This window comes from Lithobates pipiens, unplaced genomic scaffold (assembly GCF_037356315.1).
Source record: "Lithobates pipiens isolate NorthernLeopardFrog02 unplaced genomic scaffold, aLitPip1_a1.2 Scaffold_18, whole genome shotgun sequence".
NCBI classification, from domain to species: Eukaryota; Metazoa; Chordata; class Amphibia; order Anura; family Ranidae; genus Lithobates; species Lithobates pipiens.
Window position 1 is genome coordinate 296616391 of NW_027507758.1, and position 22424 is coordinate 296638814.

The 22424-nt window shown below is 41.9% G+C and overlaps 1 protein-coding gene across 3 annotated transcripts in view; it reads left to right on the forward strand.

Moving 5' to 3' along the window:
* The window catches only part of SCML4 (Scm polycomb group protein like 4), a 172510-nt gene that overhangs the window by 122982 nt on the left and 27104 nt on the right, over positions 1-22424 (forward strand). For all 3 annotated transcript variants that reach the window (XM_077487158.1, XM_077487159.1, XM_077487160.1), the window contains one exon: positions 20790-20984. In XM_077487158.1, coding sequence (XP_077343284.1) covers positions 20790-20984 — 195 coding nt within the window. The remainder of the gene's footprint in view (positions 1-20789; positions 20985-22424) is intronic.

Consider the following 22424-nt stretch of genomic DNA (forward strand, 5'->3'; position numbering starts at 1 on the left):
ATATATATATATATATATATATATATATATATATATATATTAGCCTAAACTGAGGAAAAAATTAGCTTTTAAAAAAAAAAAAAAAATCGGGGCTATTCATTACAGCAAAAAGTACAAAATATTGTGTTTTTTTCAAAATTGACGCTATTTTTTTGTTTATAGCGAAAAAAATAAAAACCGCCAAGATGTTCAAATACCACCAAAAGAAAGCTCTATTTGTGGGGGAAAAAAGGACGTCAATTTTGTTTGGGTACAGTGTCGCATGACCACGCAATTCTCAGTTAAATTTACGCAGTGCCATATCGCAAAAAATGGCCCGGTCATTGAACAGCCAATTCTTCCGGGGCTGAAGTGGTTAAATGCCACGGCCTACCTGTGCATTGCTGCTGATCATGTCCATCCCATTTTTTGACTACAGTGTACCCATCTTCTGATGGCTACTTCAAGCAGGATAATGCACCATGTCACAAAGCTCAAATCATCTCAAACAGATTTCTCGAACATGACAATGAGTTCACTGTACTATAATGGCCTCCACAGTCACCAAATCTAAATAAACTAGAGCACCTTTGGGATGTGGTGGAGCAGGAGATTCGCATCATAGATGTGCAGCTGACAAATCTGCAGCAACTGTGTGATGCTATCATGTCAATATGGACCAAAATCTCTGAGGAATGTTTCCAACATCTTGTTAAATCTATGCCACAAAGAATAAAGGCAGTTCTGAAGGCAAAAGGGGGTCCAACCCAGTGCTAGCAAAGCGTACCTAATAAAGTGGGCAGTGAGTGTATATGTACTTGAGAGAGAGATAGGAGCTGTTGAGAGTCAGTGTATGTATCAGTTCAAGTCAGGATATGTCTATGAAGCCTTGTGTAGGGGTAGACAACCTTTGAAAGGTGGAGATCTACCCGATCTACATGAAAGAGATCAAAGATCACCGGGTTCAGTTCCCTTTTTTCAATTTTTTTTTCTTTCTTTTTTTTAGCACTTCAACACCGTATCAGTTCTGACACTTCTCACATATTTGTAAAAATCGAAAATCTTTTACTAGAAAATTACTTAGACCCCCCCAAACATTATATATATTTTTTAAGCAGAGGACCTAGAGAATAAAATGGTGGGCATTGTCATTTTATTTACGCAGCGGTTTTTCAAATGCAATTTTTTTGGAACAAATACACTTGAGTGAATTTTATTGCACACAAGTACAATATAATACCCAATTGTTTGGTAATATATAAAAGATGATGTTACACTGAGTAAATAGGTACTTAACATAGCACACTTTAAAACTGTGGAACAGTGCCAAACGTCAGTACTTAATCTCCCCAGACAGTGCTTTATACGTATTTACCAGTTACCATTTTAGGGTAACATAGAAGGTCTGGTGCTAGAATTATTGCTCTCACTATACCGTTTGCGGTAACACCACACATGTGTAGTGTGGACACCATTTATATATGTGTTCGCAACCTACATCTGCATTCACTTTTGTGCTCAAACACAGGGAAGACGGGCACTTTAAAATAGTTGTATATTATTATCAATTTTATTTTATTTTTTAGTATTTTAACACTGTCTCTCTTTTTTTATCAACTTTATTGCTATCACAAGAGATAAACAACAACACTTGTGATAGCAGGAGTAGTGGCAGGTACTCTTTACTCTTTACTCTATTAGACCCCAGATTTCCCCTCTGTCCTTAAGAGCATCTGATCAAACTCAGATCAGTTTGATCAGGCATTTTCCTAAATTGAAAGTGACAAAATACTTGTTGCTTCTGGTTTCTAAGACCATAGAGATGATCCCGGAGCTCAGGGGGGGGGGGGAAGGTGGTGTGGGGGATGCCATCCCGCTGCATGTAAAAGCATTCCAGAGGCTTTTTAGCAACAATCACATGAATGCAGGTCAAATGCACCTGTCAATACATTCTGAATGATGTCAGATTGATGCCATTAACAGAAGCCTAAAACCTATTGATAAATGGGCAAGTTCCATCATAGGCAATGACTGATGTGATTGGTTCTGTGTGTTCTGTAAAGTGCCTCATAATATGTTGGTGTTTTATAAACACAACACACAATGTATGAATTTAACCTCTTGGCACCGGCCGCACATAAATATGCAGCCTCTCGGCGGGTGGGCAGGGGCGCAGAGCGCTCGCATATTTGCCTGCATTAGTGCAAGTACAGTTGTGCTCCCAATACAGTTACTGGGGGCTAACAGAAAGCTCCCGGTGCCGCTTGCGATTGGGAGCATTTAGATGATGTGACCACTGTGACAGCCAATTACGGCGGTCACACGATCATAAACCCCCCGACAAGCAGTATCCTAAACCCTTTAAAGGACTGGGAGGCGCTGACTTCAAGGGGTTAAAGAAAGCACTTCTCTTTAGAGACTAAATACCTCTATCCTTCATGCAGCCTCAGCTGTCCACCTTTTTGGTTTGATGTGTACATCTATATACAAAATTTACTATTTTACTACCAAAGGCACTTATGTGGTTAAGCCAGTCACTTTCTGCATGTTAGATCTTTGTGGTCCAAAGAGTAGAGATCAAAATCTCTCAATTTCCTTATTCTCTAAGAAACCTGTTTTAATCAACCTTCAGACGAGATGGTTTGCAAATGAATGTTTATTTTTTGCCATGAGAGAGCACACCTTTTACATATTCCCAGCATGTGCTCTGATCTGATGGATATCAGATCACCCTTTTTATAGCATTTCTTATCAGAAGCAACATCCATATACATAATGCATCTCTTCATATCAACATACACATGTATACCAGTAGCCATTAGCCTAATACCAGGAAAGTCACAAGTTGTTTACTTGTAAGCTGGTATCACTCAAAGATCTAGACGCAATTTTAGCTAATTACACAAAATGGAGAATGCAGACACATTCATTATTATTATAATTCCTGAGGAACAGTGGGAGGATCCTGCAAGCTGTTCTAATATGCTCTCTTAAAGAAGAAGTCCAACCTGAGCTAGTTTGGCTGGGCTTCTATAAGTCACAGGAGTACAATTAGTTTTGCACTCCTGTGACCTGTTTTCTCTCTCTGCTCACAGGAATCAGTCCAGGCACTGCGTCATCGCAGCAATAAAGTCGGGATATGCCAGGTGCCTGAACTGATACCCAGTCTCAGCCTCTCAGCGAGCCACTCCCCCCCCCTCCACAGCTCAGCGCTCCAGTGAGTGTGGGGGGGGGGGGGCAGAGCAGAGAGCTGCTGATTGGCAGTCAGCAGCTCTCTGCTTGGGGAGCTGAGAGAACCGAGCCATCGGCAGTGTTTGGTTTCTTGGTTCTCATTGCAGAGGCGGTGGGGGACAGATGCAGCATCAGACCGATGCTGAATCCACCTAGGTAAGTATGATTATGGAAAAAAAAACATACTTCTCTTTTAATGTGGCACCACACCTTTCCCAGTTGTACATTGTCTTGTGGGTGCATTTCATGCCTGTGAGATTATTTAAAATGGTAGTGAGAGTGGACTAGTGAAGGTGTTCTAAGGATCATGAAGACCTAATCCATCTGTTATGGCAATGCCCTAAGTTAAATTTAGACTGGATAGGGGTTCTGAATACTATCAATAGGGTCTTTCAAGTTAACATCCAGACAGACCCTAAACCATTTATATTGGGTATTTTGGATGACCTCCCCATTGAGGATATTCCTAAAGAGGCCATTGCTAGAGCCCTCTTTCAGGCTCGCAAAGTCACATTCTTCGACATTGGAAGGCAGCAGAACTTCCCACGGTGAAAGAATGGATTACCCAAATGGGGGACAATCTAAGCTCATTCCTCGACATTGGAAGGCAGCGGACCCTCCCACAGTAAAATAATGAATTACCCAAATGGGGGACACTCTACGGTTGGAGAAGTATATCTTTCAACATAGGGGAGGAATTTTCTAAACTGTGATCACCCTGGTTAGATACCCCTGGACTCTCTCCAGTGGATCTGGTATTGGACAGAATATTACACTAATAGATTTGTTATAGAGATTTTGATTGTTATGGTACCTGTTAGTGTGAAGCTTAGCCGGTCCTGCTGAGTTGTGCGGTGGGCGTGCATAGTGAATAATTAATGTTATACAATGATGTAAAGTGATTGCTACTTACAATGACTGTAATTCTGTACTATCTGGAATCGGATTCTATGACTTGTTTGGCTTTTTGTTCTCTTTCTTTTTCTAAAAATAAATAAATTATTATTATTCCTAATGTAAAATAATTTCTTATATATATGTAAAGGGGAGGAATGGCGCTGCCAAAAGAACCCAAAGGTGTAGTGAGCACTTGCGGTCCAATCAAAAACCTGATGTGTGCTACAGTGTATAAACCTTCATATATGTGCAAATTCTTGTCAGAAAAAGTGCAAATGCTTATATGTACCAAATGTCAACAAATCATTAAATAAACATACTTATAAAGTGCTGGCAAAATGAAATGGTGAGGTTTGAAAATGGCAGCATAAAATGCATATATATAATTGTCCTTTAAGTAGCTTTCCAAAGTGACTAATATAAATAATGTCCTTATAAGTGACTTCTCGGCACCTGCTGTGATCCAGAGCTGCGCAGGGAAGCTGATGTCACAGATCCTACCTATTCTGGCAGACTTTTCTCATACTAATGCCACGTACACACGAGCTGACTTTTCGACGGACTAGGTCCGACGGTCTTCCCGACTTACTTTCGGCAGAGTTCTGACGGACTTTCCAAATGAACAGACTTGGCCACACACAATCACACCAAAGTCCGACAGATTTGAACGTGATGACGTACAATGGACTAGAATAAGGAAGTTCATAGCCAGCAGCCAATAGCTGCCCTAGCATCGGCTTTTGTCCGCCGGACTAGCATACACACAAACAGATCTCTCGATAGGAGCTGGGTCTGGGGGAGTTCCGGCCGAAAAATTTGAAACATGTTCTATTTCTAAAGTCCGTCAGATTTTTGGACAGCAAAGGTCCGATGGAGCCCACACACGATCGAATTGTCCGACTGATTCGTTCCGTCGGACCTTTGCTGTCGAAAAGTTTGGTCGTGTGTACGTGGCATTACACTATGAGTGTCCCTTTTTCCATCCATCCACATGTGGATAGCCCATGATTTAACACGCCGTGGAGGAGTCTCTTCTACTGGACACTAGGATCAAAGGCAGATTTGGTTACATGCACTTTACCCCTGCTATCTGGTGAGTGTGGAACCGAGAGGGGAGCACAAGTGTTATTCCCTTTTTTTTGCACAGAAGCTGTGATCGATTTACAGCATGTCACCTTGGAATTCTGCACAAGTCACGTTGTAAAGTCACTTATAAGGACATTATTTATATTAGTCACTTTGGAAAGCTACTTAAAGGACAATTATATAAATGCATTTTATGCTGCCATTTCCAAATATCACCATTTAATTTTGCCAGCACTTTATATGTATGTTTATTTAAGGATTTGTTGACATTTTGGTACATATAAGCATTTGCACTTTTTCTGACAAGAATTTGCACATATTCAGAGGTTTATACACTGTAGCACACATCAGGATTTTGATTGGACCGCAAGTGGTCACTACACCTTTGAGTTCTTTTGGCAGCGCCTTTCTACCCCTTTACACATATATATTATATAAACACTTCACTAAGGGAAGTTCCTAGGGGAGGCAGCAGCCACATTCATACCTAAGCGCGGAATTATACATATCTTATAAAATTAATTCTTATTATCTATGTGTACTTTTAATAACGATATATTTAAATGCACTATCAATGTATATAATATAGAGAGTAATATTAACCACCATTAATGTATAGTATGACATGAACAGTAAGGATCATATACATATGTTTTATCCCTACACACCATTTAACCGAGTGGCAGGGACATGTCCTTTGCCTGCATAATTCGGCCAAAAGGTGTCCCTATTTATCATTTCAGGAAGTTGGAAGGAATGATTACAGTGATACTTACATCAAAATATGTCTGAAACAACATTCCCATTATTATTTCTCTCCCTTTAAACAGAGCAAAGAGATGATTCTTCACTTGCACATGGTTTTCAGGCACTTACTTTTTGCCAACTAAGTACAATGTGCACACTGTTCAGACTTGTAAAGATGAATGTGATGTGTTCATTTTTGTTTAATGGCTTCATTAGCTGCTTTTGAAACTAGCAGTAAATTTTGTTATACTGCCGTCTCTTCCAGCACACTGTCTAACTGATGTTGTACATGTGCTCAGAATGATATTGTGCAAGTGCATCAAAACATATACTATAATCCAAGAATAAATTAAGATGGAGATAAAAGTCATTTAACAGAAAGACTTTGAGTACCAGTACAATCATGTGTTTTGAATTGTGTACAATGAAGCTCAGCATTCATTTTTCCAAAATATTTTAATTTAGTAAAGGATCATTTTCTATTGTAGAGAAATCACTCCTTCAATATACATATCTATAATATCAGTCTCAATGACTCTCAGCATTTGTGCGTGGAACTGAGCTGACTGGCAAGTGTCAGCATGTGTTTGTTATCTTGACAATAACTGTTTGACCAATTTGCATACATAATTATTTTTTATATATTATTTTAACCACTTCAGCCCTGTAAGAATTGGCTGCTCAATGACCAGGCCATTTTATGCAATACAGTACTGCATTGATTTAACTGACAATTGCATGGTCGTGAGACACTGTACCCAAACAAAATTGAAGTCCTTTTTTTCCCCACAAATAGAGCTTTCTTTTGGTGGTATTTGATCATCTCTGTATTCTTCTACATATTTTTAGTAATAAAAATCACAAAAAGCGTATATTAATTGGTTTGAGCAAAATCTATAGCGTCTACAATATAGGGGATAGATTTATGGCATTTTTATTATTATTTTTTTTCTACTAGTAATGGTGGGGATCTGCAATTTTTATCGAGACTGCGACATTATGGTGGACACATCAGACAGCTTTGATACATTTTTTGGGTCGATTGACAGTTATGCAGCGATCAGTGCTATAAAAATGTATTAATTAGTGTATAAATGTCACTGGCAGGGAAGGGGTTAACACTAGGGAGCGATCAATGGGGTTAACTGTGTTCCCTATGTGTGTGTTTTAAATGTGGGAGATGGGGCTGACTATAGGAGATGAGAGATCGTGGTTCCCAGATCGTAGGAACTCACAATCTTTCTCTCCTCTCCTCTCCTCACAGAACTGTGATTTGTGTGTTTACACACACACGTCCCTGTTCTGCCTCTCACGCCCGCGATTGCTTGTGGCTGGTGGTCATTGTGACTGCCAGTCATGAGCATCGGCACCCCCGCTGCGCAGCAGGCAAGCGCTCCCGCTATCCCGCTTAACGGGATCGACGTATAGCTATGACGGTTCTCGGGATCGTGCCAACCTGCTGCAGCATAATGACAGCGGCTGGTCTGCAAGTGGCTAAGGACATAAAGCTTTTGTGCATGTCACTTCTTTTTTTTTTTATAGATGGCACTGCAGATTCCACTTGTGCTCATATTGATAAAGTGATTCTAAAGGTAAAAATTAAGAAACAAAAAACAAACATGTCATACTTACCTGCTTTATGTAATGGTTTTGCACAGAGCAGCCCTGATCCTCCTCTTCTCAGGTCCTGCGCCGGAGCTCCTGGCTCCTTCCTCCTGCCAAGTGCCCACTATAAAACACCGCTTGCTATGGGAGCACTCATGCGTGCTCGCTCCTGAGCCAGCTTTGTGTGCTATTGACACACATTGTGGCTCTGCCTCACACCCCATTCCTTGTCATTGGCTGTGACTGACAGCAGCAAGAGCTAATGGATCCCACTGCTGCCTCTGTCCAGTAAGGAGAGCTGCTGCTCTCATGCACATCACTGGATCGAGATTGGGCTCAGGTAAATATAGGGGGAGGCTTGGGAAGGAGCTGCTTGCAAAAGTTTTTTTAACCTTATTGTACAGAATGCATTAAAGTGGAAATGAACTCAGCTTTTGAACTTGTACCTACAGGTAAGGCTCTAATATGGCTTACCTTTAGGTACAGTGAATATCTCCTAAACTTGCACTGTTCAGGAGATGTTCACACAACATGCAGCCAGTGACATCACCATGACAATTCTGAAAGGACGGCATACTGTAATCGGCCTTCAGAGCTCCGCGCCAGAGCAAAGGGCTCCCACGAGTATGCGCACAAGTGAAGTCATCACGGCCCCGGCCATTCATACAGCCAGAGCCTGCGATTCCGAGACCTGGTGAAAGTGACCTAGTAGACAATCTGCAGGTTTTCTTTTGCCTATGCTTACTTGTTCTCACATGTTTTGCACATCACTGTATGTCTGCAAATTCTGATGTGTGGATAGAAGAAAATGGGGTGTCTAGCCAACATTACATGTGTTAAAGTGCTCTGCTCATTGTAATAGAGATCTATGTGTTAAAGGTAAACGTTTAAGTGCATTCTTTGTCACATTAAACTGTGCCACTGACCCCCTGTAAGACTTTGTACACATGGTCGGAGAATCCGTCGGAATGTGTCCTATCGGACCGTGTTGTCGGATAATCCGACTGTGTGTGGTATGCATCGGACTGATTCCGTCAGAATATCCGTCGGACCCAATTTTCCAACTTGTTGGAAATATTTTCCGACAAACTGGTCCGATCGGACATACTCCGATCATGTGTAGAGAATTCCGATCGGACAAAGTGCCACGCACGCTCAGATCAAGTTCCTACACCAAAGCTATTGGCTACTAGCCTGAACGTAGTCCCGTCGTAACAAAATAACGTCATCACGTTCTGAACGATCGGATTTTCCGATAACTTGGTCCGACCGTGTGTATGCAACAGTTTCGGACACAATCCGTCGGACAAAATCCGTCGGACAAAATCCAACGGATTGGGTTGGCAGAATGTCCGACCGTTTGTACAGGGGCTTAGACAGCTTTCAGCTACAGGTCTGCTTTAAGTATACTTTCCAAATTCCACCCACCCCAACGTCTCCAAAAACATTGTAAATGTTAAATGGGACTCTTTTTATTGCTGTCGGCACCCTTTGCTGGAGTGTCAGTATATGTTTTTTTATTAGATCCTAAGATACCATTATGAGGCCATTCCAGCTTTGCGATGTAGGTGTTTAGGACAGCAGCTGAGAGTATTGATTGGTCCACTTTTTTCTCTGTCAGAATTGATCGCATGAGAGAGGAATTCCAACCATGCAATGTTCTTGTTGATTTGTTTACAGTCATTGTTACATTAAAGTATATATAAAGCCAAAACTTAATTTCACGTTTTAGATTGAGTGGGGAAGGGCAGAACTTCTGTCGGGTTTCTATTTCTGTGTTCCCACTTGGAAGATTCACATTTCTATTCCTCCTGTTGACCATTATCATTGTAAATGAACCTGAGAGAGAATCCCAAATTTTGAGTTATTAACAGGAATAGGAATAGAAGGCAAATCTTCAATTGAGGACATCTGTTCTAGTGACAGCTGTCTGATGCCCTGTACACACGATCGGACTATCTGGCAGGGTCCGCCGGACAATCCGCCCGTGTGTGGGCTCCGGCATACTTTTTCTTCCCAAAAGACTGTCAGACTTAGAAAGAAGCTTTGACTCAAAATTGTCCATCGGACAATCCGCCCGTCTGTGTGCTAGTCCGCCGGACTTTTGAAATGAACGGATTTGCCCACACACGGAGAAAAGCCCATTCATTTTGAACGTGGCTTCAGGTAGATGGGACTAGCATACTAAATATCCGCAAATTGTTGTTTGATAAACACGAACATAGTGACTTAGAGTATAAAGAGGATGTTCATTTTCTCAAGCGCCACCCTTTGGACATTTTTCATGTCAGTAGAAGTTTGGTGAGCGTTGATTTGCAATTTTCAGATCATACCAAACAAATGCCTTTTAAAATACGTTTGGCATAACTACATCAGTATCACCAGCAAAGCAGCTTCATTATTATCCCATTAAAGAAGATGAGAATGTGCGCTGTTTTTCGACATTTCATCAATTGCCGTGTCATGAATATTAATTCTAAATTACGAACTGTAGTTCACAAGACCGAACTCTTCCGGCTCGTTCCTTAATTAAGAGCATGCGTGTTTGTGCGACTTGACCCATGTGAAGTCGCATGACAAGTCAAAATCCGTGTATTTCAATGGTCCCCGTTCTAATTGGTGTGACTCAAGTCGCAGCGACCCCAAAAAGGTTTTTGTACTACTTTGTTTCGACTTCGGTGTGACTAGTTCTCACATGGTTCTCACTAGTCGCATGAAATTGTATCAAAAATCGCGTTGCAAAGTTGCACTGTAAATTGCGCAACTTTGGGGGTCGCAATAATGGAAACCTAGTCTTAGCCCTGGTTCACATTGATGCAACTTTGAAATCGTGCTACTTCACTTGAAGTAGTGCGATTTCAAAGTAGCAAGATCAGCGTGATGTCAGCTGCTACTTGATAGACATCTGTGTGGCTTCATGCACAGAAGTCTATTGAAGTCACATCTGAAATCGGCTAAAGTAGTGCAGGAACGACTTTTTCAAATCGGTGCGGTGCAGCAAAATTGGTGTCGCGCTGATTGGAACAGTGCCATTGCCTCCAATAGGCTGCAACTTGTCATGCGATTTGACCTCTCAAATCGCATGACAAATCAATCCAATGTGAACCTAGGCTGAGGCCCCTTTCACACTTGTACGACTTGTCCTATGACCTGGGACTGCAAAGTCTTATGACAAGTCGTTCCCAATGATTTACAATGACTACCATTCATATTAGTACGACTTCAAGTTGTGCCAACTTCAAAGTAGTCCCTGCACTACTTTGGTCTGACTTTGATGTGAGTTGCACAGGCATTCCCTGAAATCGCGGAAAAATTGCACGACTTTGAAGTTGCATTAGTGTGAAAGGGTCTGTGAACAATATTTGGGAGAAATAGGCCTTTTGTGTACATAGAAAAAGTCGTAGATCTTTAAGTTCAGCTCCTGATAAATAGGGGCAAACACAAAAGTGTTAGCGTTTATAATTTTTCTCAGTGTATATATATATATATATATATATATATATATATATATATATATATATATATATATATATATATATACAGAGAGAGAGAGAGAGAGAGAGCGAGAGAGAGAGATGTATCTCAAGGTGTTTAAACCTTCGTGTTTTTTCACCTTAATGCATCGTTTTAGGGGCGGACTGACCATTCGGGCACACGGGCACTGCCAGAGGGCCCCATGCCACTAAGGGGGCCCATCAGGGTTTCCAGCCTCAACAAAACCAGGGACAGTATGTAAAAATCTGTGTTTTATTCTATTGCCTGGGGGCCCCATAATCTCCTATTGCTCAAGGGCCCCATAATCTCCTATTGCCCAGGGGCCCCATAATCTTCTCCTATTGCCTGGGGGCTCCAATGAGTTGTCAGTCCGCCCCTGCATCCTATGCATTAAGGTAAAAAAAACACCTGGCAAGGACCGGTACCCCAGGTCCCCCGTTTTACCTGAGCCCTGAAGCTTGACCCAACGGGGACGCACTGTCTGTTTGCCCGGGGTTCTCGGCCCTTGATTGGATAGATTGATAGCAGCACAGCCATTGGCTCCCGCTGCTGTCAATCAAATCCAATGGTGCGACCGCCGGGGGCCGGGGCCGAGCCATACATTTATCATACATGCTATGGACACCGAATGCTGGACTCGGGAGCACGCCTACAAGGTAACCCCCTTTGAGAGGGAACACTTCTCCTAGGGGGTTATCTGATGTGGGAAGGAGCTGCAAGAACCGCCGGGGGACCCCAGAAGACGATAGTTCGGGGCCACTCTGTGCAAAACGAGCTGCACAGTGAAGGTAAGTATGATATGTTTTTTATTTAAAAAAATAAAAAAACAAACCTTTACAATCACTTTAAGCTTCTTAAAGTATAAGTTCACTGGTAGGGACAGTGAGTTCAGGTGTTGGAACATTATGTTGGAGAATGCAAGCTGAAGACTCACCTTAGGAAAATGACAATTACCACACCTGGTCATTTTTAAAGATTATGCGGAGAAAACAAGAGGCAATCACATCCATGGGTGAGAAAAGGAGATGAAACAAGGATGACTTAAAATAAACATTCTCAGTTCTGAAGGAATAAAAAAAAACATACAAATAAAATATGCTTTGTGAAATTGCTCAGCCGTTGCTGATTTTGTAGCTGCTGAGATAATTAGTAAGCTGTCTTTCCCACAAAGAGAATTAATTAGAGCAAGAAAGGATCCAGCGCATACAAAGCATACCGACAAACCTATGAATACTATGGTGGGTTGCAGAGCTGCCACTAATGTATCATTATGCTGCACAATTTATGACACCATCAATGACTGTCATAGACAAAAATTGTATTCCAGCAGACAAATTGCCCGGTACTGAGAAAGATAATTGGAAATGTTAAAGAAATGACTCATTGAGAAAAAAGGGTCGTCTCTCACACACAGCTATTTATTCTGGTATGTTTAAGGATCAAAACAAAGTAAATATAAAATAATTTGCACTATTAAAAAAAAGCACATTTTCAACTCTATTTTGAGGTTTCTTTAGGATATGTAAATCATTTAGTTAGCACTAATAAAGCAAGTTCAGTCTTCACATGTCCCATTTTAAGTAAACTTTTCATGATAGAAATAACCTTTTTGTGAAAATTCTAGTTCTCTGATTGTCATTCTAATTCACCAGCTTAAAGTATTTCCAAAGCCAAAACAGTTTTTCTTAACCACTTTACTAACAATTAATCACTTTAACTGACAATTGCGCGGTCATGCGATGTTGTACTCAAACAAAATTGATGTCCTTTTTTCCCACAAATAGAGCTCTCTTTTGGTGGCATTTCTCCTCTCAGATCACCCAGATCACCTCTGCCGTTTTTATTTTTTATGCTATAAACAAAAAAAATAGCAACAATTTAGAAAAAATCTATATTTTTTACTTTTTGCTATAATAAATATTCCAATTTTATTTATTTTTTTAAAAGCTAATTTTTTCCTCAGTTTAGGCCGATATGTACTCTTCTACATATTTTTGTTAAAAAAAAAAAAAAATCGCAATAAGTGTGTATTGATTGGTTTGTGCAAAAGGTATAGCGCCTACAAAATAGGTTATTGACTTCTGGCATTTTTATTATTTTTGGGCGGGCAGTCAGCATGTGGTTAAAGGGGTTGTAAAGCTTCAAGGTTTTTCACCTTGATGCATTCTATGTGAAATGTGAAAAACCTTTTGTGCTGCAGCAGTCCCCAGAGCCCCCCCCCCCCCCCTTTTTCTTACCTGAGCCCATCCGTTCCAGCGATGAGCACAAGCCCAGTGACTTCAGCCACTGTCTCAGTCCTCATTGGATAGATTGACAGCAGCAGGAGCCATTGGCTGCCGCTTCTGTCAATCAAATCCAGTGACACTGGAGGGGGGGGTAGGGCCGAATCCTGATGTCTGTGTCAATGGACACAGCAGCAGGATGTGTGAGCGCACCGCAAGGGTGCCCCCAGGGAAAGTGTCTCTCTGTATGGGCACTCAATGAAGAGGAGGAGCCAGGAGCACAGCCGGGACACCCCAGAAGAAGAGGATTGAAGCTGCTCTGTGCAAAATCCTTGCACAGAGCAGGTAATTATGACATGTTTGACATCGATCTTATCTTAGGTCGGTCCTCTATTTTCACCCTAACAGATACTGTTCTGCTTTCGCAATCTAAGCACTGAAAGTGTGATCTCCACAACTGATCCAGTTGTGATTAGATAGTTTAACTTAAAGTCTCAGTAGCTTGGCAGATGCAATCCAAATGACATCTTGCAGCTTGCAGAAAACTTTAATCCAGACTTTTGCAGATCTTAAAGCGGGAGTAAACCCGCTGACTTTTTTCTTTTTTTTACACCTGTAAGGGAAAAGGCATCATAAGCTAGTATGTACCGCATACTAGCCCATTATGAAATACTTACCTTAGAACGAGGCGCCAGCATCTCACTCGGTCCCGAGGTAGCTGACATGTTCCCTCTTCGTGTCTTCTGGGTATTGCGGCTTCACCTCTGTGAGTGGCCGCGATGTCGTCGCTCCCACGCAGGAGCGCAGGAGTTCTCTTCCCAGCAGGGTCTGGCGTCTACCGGATTTTCAGCCGAGAATCCCCGGTGCGCATGCACAGCTGAAGTCAGCGGCTCATTGCGAGGGGAGTATGTACGGTTTAGCAGATATTCTTTTTTACCTACAAATAAGCTTTATTATAGGCTTACCTGTAGGCCAAAGTAAAAAATTGGCTATACAACCACTTTAACAGATAATAATCAGTTAGGTCCAAAAATCATAGTCTATAAAGGAAAAGGGTGGGACTAACTACAGAGAGCATCCTCTAGCAACGGGGTAAGCTACGGACAAAATTATTCAAGGCAAACAAACAGACAATGCATGTGTAACATGATGCTCCACATAAAAATATATTATTTCAAGTCTTGAACAATTGTGAATCAAGTTCAAACACTACGTGAAGACTCTGTTCCAGGAATACCTGAAAGAGAAGAAAAGAGGAGACCATAGAAAAATAGTACAAACATTAACATACTGTAAAACTTTTAAAGTCGTTACTTGTATCTTAGATGTCACAGAAGACAGTTTATGACAGTGTATTTTCAGAGGGGAAGACAGCTACATGCACCATTTTTCTTACCTCTCTTTGAATCAAGTTCTTCATAGGGGAAGGTGGCAACATGAACCAGTACTTCCTACCTCCCTTTGAATCAGGTTCTTCAGAGGGGCAGACAGCAACATGCACCAGTCTTTCTTATCTCCCTTTATAATGTAAATCAAGTTCTTCAGAGAAGAAAGCAGCAGCATGCACCAGTCTTTCTTACCCTACTTTAAATCATGTTCTTTAGAGTGAAGGCAGTAACATGCACTGGTCCTTCTCACTTCCCTTTGAATCAAGTCTTTATTTTAAAAGATGAATCCTCCTGGTGGAAGGTCCTTTGCAGATGTGCCATCCACAACACTCTTATGCCGCGTACACACGACCGGACTTTTCGATGGACTAGTTCCGACGAAACGAATCCGCCGGACAATTCGATCGTGTGTGGGCTTCATCGGACCATTGCATGTTATGGACGAAAACCGACGCTAGGGCAGCTATTGGCTACTGGCTATGAACTTCCTTATTGTAGTCTGGTCATACATCATCACTTTCAAATCCGTCGTTGGTGTGTTTGTGTGTCCAAGTCTGTTCGTTCGAAAAGTCCGTTGGAACTCTGCCGAAAGTCCGTCGGGAAAACCGTCGGACCTAGTCCGTCGAAAAGTCCAGTCGTGTGTACATGGCATTAGTGGTCCTCAACCTTGGTTGCAAAATGATGAACAACATGGACAAGTCGCTCATACAACAGAAGACCATTCAAAGTGGTGAGAACTCAGTCACGCCTTTGACTTCACAGAATTGTTGAGTGTCACGGTATTAGCTCTGATTTCTTTTTCAGACTTAGGATCAACCAGCTCAAATGTAGAGTCAGTGTGGTTTAAGATGGGCTCATCATTTAAGAAATCAGATTTAGATGACTATGAAATGTCCAATAATGCAGCATCTGGTACTGCATGTGTGTTTCGATCAGCTTGTTGGCAGTCCATAGGCACAAAGTGCCATTGATCAGGATTGGAGAACCTTCTAAAGTGTTCTACTCTGTTACTGACATACATAAAGAACTGTTTGGTTTGGTTGTGTATGTATCCAAACACTATCTTGTTGTTTGTGTAAACGTGAAAGGAGTCTACCTCAAAGTCTATTTCACGTTTTATGGGCTTAGCAATTTCAACAGCTAATATGGCTGCACAGAGTTCAAGCCTTGGAATGGTATGTGCTGGTTTGGGGGTAAATGTGGCCTTACCAAGGACAAAATCCACACTTACTTTGTTTCTTAGAGCTTTAACTTTGATCTAGGCTACCACAGCTATTGCTGCAATGGAAGCATCAGAGAAAACATGGATCTCTGTTCTGGTGGCATTCGTTAGGGATGCAGAAATGTAAGAACGTAGCAACTGAAGTTGTACTAGTGCTTTCAGGGACTCTTTCTATCATTCCTATAGAAATGGGAATAATGGGGTGTCCCAATCTTTGTTTTCAGAAGTAAGCTGTCCTAAAAGTATCTTATCCTGAAGTGGAAAGGGTGCGATGAAACCTTGAGGTTCATAGATGCTGTTCACAGCAGAAGAAATTTGTTTTGTTAAGTAATTGTCATAAGTTGATACTTGAAATGTAAATGTGTTTTGTTTAACCACTTTCAGACCGGACCATTTTGCTGGTCAATGACCAGAGGTCTTTTTACAATTTGGCACTGCGCTGCTTTAACTGGTAATTGCGCGGTCATGCAATGTTGTACCCAAACAAAATTTGCGTCCTTTTTTTCCCACAAATAGAGCTTTCTTTTAAAGGTATTTGACTGACTCTGCGATTTTTATTTTTTGCGATATAAACGTAAAAAGACCGCAAATTTTGAAAAAAAATGATATTTTCTACTTTTTGTTATTAGAAAAATCCAATAAACTCAATTTTACTCATACATTTAGGCCAAAATGTATTCAGCCACATGTCTTTGGTAAAAAAAAAGTCAATAACTGTATATTTATTGGTTTGCGCAAAAGTTGTCACATCTACAAACTAAGGTACGTTTTCTGGAATTTACGCAGCTTTTAGTTTATGACTGCCTATCTCATTTCTTGAGGTGCTAAAATGGCAGGGCAGTACAAAACCCCCCCAAATGACCCCATTTTGGAAAGTAGATACCCTAAGGAAATTGATAAGAGGCATGTTGAGCCCATTGAATATTTTATTTTTTTGCCTCAAGCGATTGAATAATGACAAAAAAAATATATATATATTTTTTTTTACACAAAGTTGTCACTAAATGATATATTGCTCACACATGCCATGGTTATATGTGGAATTGTACCCCAAAATACATTCTGCTGCTTCTCCTGAGTACGGGGATACCACATGTGGTCGACTTTTTGGAAGCCTAACCGCGTACGGGGCCCCGAAAGCCAAGCACCGCCTTCAGGATTTCTAAGCGCATACATTTGTAATTTCACTCCTCACTACCTATCACAGTTTTGAAGGCCATAAAATGCCAAGATGGCACAAAACCCCCACAAATGACCCCATTTTAGAAAGTAGACACCCCAAGCTATTTGCTGAGAGGCATGTTGAGTCCATGGAATATTTTATATTTGGCACAAGTTGCGGGAAAATTACAAACTTTTTTTTTTTTTCACAAAGTTGTCACTAAATGATATATTGCTCACACATGCTATGGGCATATGTGAAATGACACCCCAAAATAAGTTCTGCTGCTTCTCCTGAGTACGGGGATACCACATATGTGGGACTTTTTGGGAGCCTAGCCGCGTACGGGGCCCCGAAAACCAAGCACCGCCTTCAGGCTTTCTAAGGGCGTAAATTTTTGACTTCACTCCTCACTACCTATCACAGTTTTGAAGGCCATAAAATGCCAAGATGGCACAAAACCCCCACAAATGACCCCATTTTAGAAAGTAGACACCCCAAGCTATTTGCTGAGAGGCATGTTGAGTCCATGGAATATTTTATATTTTGCCACAAGTTGCGGGAAAATTACAAACTTTTTTTTTTTTTTCACAAAGTTGTCACTAAATGATATATTGCTCACACATGCTATGGGCATATGTGAAATGACACCCCAAAATAAATTCTGCTGCTTCTCCTGAGTACGGGGATACCACATGTGTGGGATTTTTTGGGAGCCTAGCCACGTACGGGGCCCCGAAAGCCAAGCACTGCCTTCAGGATTTCTAAGGGTGTAAATTTTGATTTTACTCCTCACTACCTATCGCAGTTTTGAAGGCCATAAAATGCCAAGATGGCACAAACCCCCCCCAAATGACCCCATTTTGGAAAGTAGACACCCCTAAATTTAGGGGTACACTAGTGAGACTCACAGGTAAAAAAGCACCTAGGCTGTCAGCGACTGTATCAAAACGCTACAAGAAAAACTGTTAGCGATCGCAGGGATCAGGCCTGACTCTGCAAACGCTGCAGTTATGTGTGTTGTGTTTTGTAAGTGACAGTGATCGATCGATACTGCACTTGGGTGGGCTGGTCTGGGCTTGGCGGAGGGGCTAAACGCAGGTGCTAGCAGGTATCTGGGCTGATCCCGCTAACAATGCGTTTTGGGAAACCTAAACTGCTGGCGACGCTAATATAGATCTGATCAGATACTATATTACTAAGGGAGGTGTATGCTTTGCGCGTGGGTGTTAGCGGTACTGGCACTAACCAGACGCTGCCTGGGGCGACGCATACCTTATCTGACCCTCAAACTTATATCACCCGCCGGGTGATCAGTGATCAGGGGGTTAAACCTTTATTAGGTAATAAATGGCGGGTGCCCTGAAACTATAAAAAAATAACTAACCAACCAGCGTCACCTGTAACAGTTATATGGTGATCACTGGTGAAAGGGTTAACTAGGGGGCAATCAGGGGGCTTTATGCGGTAGTATATGGGGGTCCCTGGCGCTATAAAAAGCTGCGGCGAACCTAAATACCTACCTGCCTAACTAGCGTCACCTGTGACACTAATACAGCAATCAGAAAAACGATCGCTTATTAGGCTGGGTTCACACTGGAGCGATGCGGGAATGCCACAAATCCGCGGCGGGTTCCCGCATCGCATGCCTCCCGGCGGCAGTTCACACTGCCCTATGCGAACTGCTGGGAGTGTCAGTGAAATGTTAATGACACCCCCAGATCAGTTCGCATATCGCAGTGCGATCTGCAAACTCGGATCGCATGGTGTGAACACCCATGCGATCCGATTCTGCTGCGGACCAAAAAAAGGGTCCCGTGCGAGTTTGCGGCGGGTGCGACGCGAATTCAGCCATACTATCTGTATGGCTGAACTCGAATCGCACTGAGATCGGATGTGATTTGCACTGCAGTGCGGTGCGAATCACACCCGTTCTCATAAACCGCTGCAATGTGAACCCAGCCTTAGTGACACTGGCGACGGGGGGTGATCACGGGGTTAAACCTTTATTGGGGGGGGTTAGGGGGGTACCTTAGAACTAAAGGGGGCTAACCCTAACTGCCCTAACAGTTATTACAGTCACAAATGACACCAATGCAAAAAAAAAAATGCAATTGGTGTCACTGTGACTGGGGGGGCAGGGGTGATTGGGGGGGTGATCGGGGGGTGAAGGGGGGGTGAGAGTGTGCCTGGCATGTTCTACTGTGTAGTGTCGTGTTGGTGCAACTCACCGATCCTCTCTCCTCGGTGCCGGAACGAAAAACACCGACACGGAGGAGAGATTACATCACTTCCTCTGCCTGTGTTTACATTACAGGAGAGGAAGTGATGTCATGCTTCACTGCCATTCGTCAGGAGCGATCGCGAGGGGTGGCCATGAATGAATGGCCGCCCCCTCATCCCGGATCGCTCCTGAACGGATACCGACCGCCGCTGGCACCGGGGGGGGGCCCGATCGGGAAGGCAGGGACGTACATGTACGCCCATATGCCTGCCCGTGCCATTCTGTCGACGTACATCGTCGTGCGGCGGTCGGCAAGTGGTTAACATCCCAAAGCAATTCAAGCCTAAGTTGTGTAAACACACACTTCCCGGTTCTGTTCAGACAGGAGTGACAGATCGTGTGTTCCTATTAGCTAGGAACCACGATCTGTCACTTCCTGTAGTTAGTCCTCCCCCTTCAGTTAGAATCACCTCCCAGGAAACACAGTTAACCCCTTCACCACCCCCTAGTGGTAACCCCTTTACTGCCAGTGACATGTATACAATAATCAATGCATTTTTAATCGCACTGATCGCTGCATTAATGGCAGTGGCTCCAAAAATGTGTCAAAATTGTCCGATATGTCCGCCATAATGTCACAGTCACACTAAAAATCGCAGATTGCCACCATTACTAGTAAAAAAATAAATGATAAAAATGCTATAAATCTATCCCCTATTTTGTAGATGCTATAACTTTTGCGCAAATCCAATCAATATATGCTTATTGCATTTTTTTTTTACCAAAAATATGTAGAAGAATACATATCAGCCTAAACTGAGGAAATATTTTTTTATATATATTTTTGGGGGATATTTATTATAGCAAAAAGTAAAATATAATGCTTTTCTTTTCAAAATTGTCGCTCTTTTTTTGTTTATAGTGCAAAAAATAAAAAACACAGAGGCGATCAAATACCACCAAAAGAAAGCTCTATTTGTGGTAAAAAAAAGCATGTAAATTTTGTTTGTGTACAACGTCGCACGACCGCGCAATTGTTAAAATGACCCAGTGCCGAATCGCAAAAAGGTGTTCTGGTCAGAAAGGGGCAAATTCCTCTGGGGCTGAAGTGGTTAAGAATTGAAACCATAAATGTATATGCCAGAAGCTGAGAAGAAGACAATCCTACAGCAGTCAGATCAAAGTCAGACCATTCTCTAATGCCCATAACCTGCTCACTGTTATGTTTAATAAACTTTAAAATCCTTTTCTTTAGACCACATTGTATTAGACTATTACATATATTAGACAAAGCAATGCTTAGTTTCCATTTGTGCAGATAATTGTCCAACAAGTTCAAGTAAAATTTCCTGTTGTGTGGTTGTAAATGGTAGGAAACTGATGGCTGATAATCTAGATCCTTCTAATCACTGCTCTTCTGTCTTGATGTACACTGTGTGTTTACCCCAAAATGCGGAATGTGCTCTCACTACTAAACTGACAGCAGGATAAGTGTGTGTAATAAAGTAATGGCATTGTTTCTGTTTTGCAGTGTCTGCTTCATTTGAGGGAAAGCAGCATCTCCTTAGCCTGCCTGTGGTGAACAGCATAGGGTATGTTCTGCGCTTCCTAAAAAAGCTCTGCCGCAGCCTGATCTGTGACAATCTGTTCAGCAATCAGCCCTTTGTACAGTACAGCTCCACTTCAGACAACCCCAAGGAATATGACACTGGCAGGATGGAGACAGGTAGGTCTCACATTTGAAGGAATCCTTGGCAGTGATGAGCAAATTCATTCACAAGTAAGGCAAATCAGTGAATTGCATTTTCCCTATTCACCTATGTATGCATGCAGTTCTGTCCATACTGTAAACAATAATACAGTTCATGGATCACAATTTCACTGGTTTCTTCTTTGCACCTGTGAGTGAGCCAGGCCAATGTGCAAATAATGTATATCTAAAGCCCAAACATTATTTTTTTACATTTTAGATAAAATAGTGAGAGAGTTAGAATCCCTTTTATTACCGTGTTTCCCCGAAAATAAGACCTACTCCAAAAATTTGACCTAGCTTTATTTTCCAGGAAGGCTGCAATATAAGCCCTAGTTTAAAAAGCTTGTAAAATCCTATAATCCAATCTATTACAGTAGTATATAATGTACAATGTGTGTGTTTCTGTAATATAATTGCGGGTAAGAGAGCTCCGGCGGGGCACAGAAGTGCAGGGCGGCGCTATAATGAAGGTATTTGGCACAATTATATTACAGAAACACACACATTGTACATTATATACTACTGTAATAGAGTGTATTATAGGATTTTACAAGCATTTTAACTCGGTTCACACTGGGGAGTCCTTTCAGGCAAGGAGAGAGAGGGGGAGAGAAGACAGCACATTACATGGTAAGACCTACCTCGAAAATAAGCCCTACTGTGTCTTTTGTTGCCAAATATAAAATAAGACCCGGGCTTATTTTCAGGAAGACATGGTATTATATCCTGCTGTCTGTGTCATCATCCAGGTGATTCACTCTCTCTGTTTGTCATGGTGACCAATGTCAGCGACTGCAAATGTTCCAGGGACATCGAAGAGGGCATTTCGCTAACTTTGGAGAGATTTCTTCTCACTTACTGTTTTCTTTACAGAAGAGAAAGTCATGAGAAATATCCACAGATGGCAAAAAAATAAAAATAAAAACCTGGCATCCCCATGAGAATAAAAAGTTTGGCTTCAGATATATCCTAAGTAAGGTTGCACCGATACTGTTTTCTTTTATCGCCGAGTACGAGTACCGATGCTTTCCGCCAAGTACTCGCTGATACCGAGTGCTGACACTTTGCAGTGTGATTTGCATCAATACAAAAAAAATTGGTACGAATCGAACTACAATGAATCACATGCAATTTGAACAGGAATGTGGTGTGATTCCTGTCCGAATCACATGCAATTTCCCTGACTGCTCCTGTGTATAGAAAGGGAAAAGCACCATCTAGTGGGCTATTAATTAAAAAATTTAGCACTCACATTGAGTACATATCTGGCCAAATCCTAAATCTGCATAGGTGTCCCGGTCCCGCTGATGATAGCAATTCACACAGGGCTGGAGGAGAAGTTTCGGGACCCCATGGGTATAGGGCCGAAGTGATGTCAGCTTGGGGGGGGCAGAACATTTCTACATCTCCTCC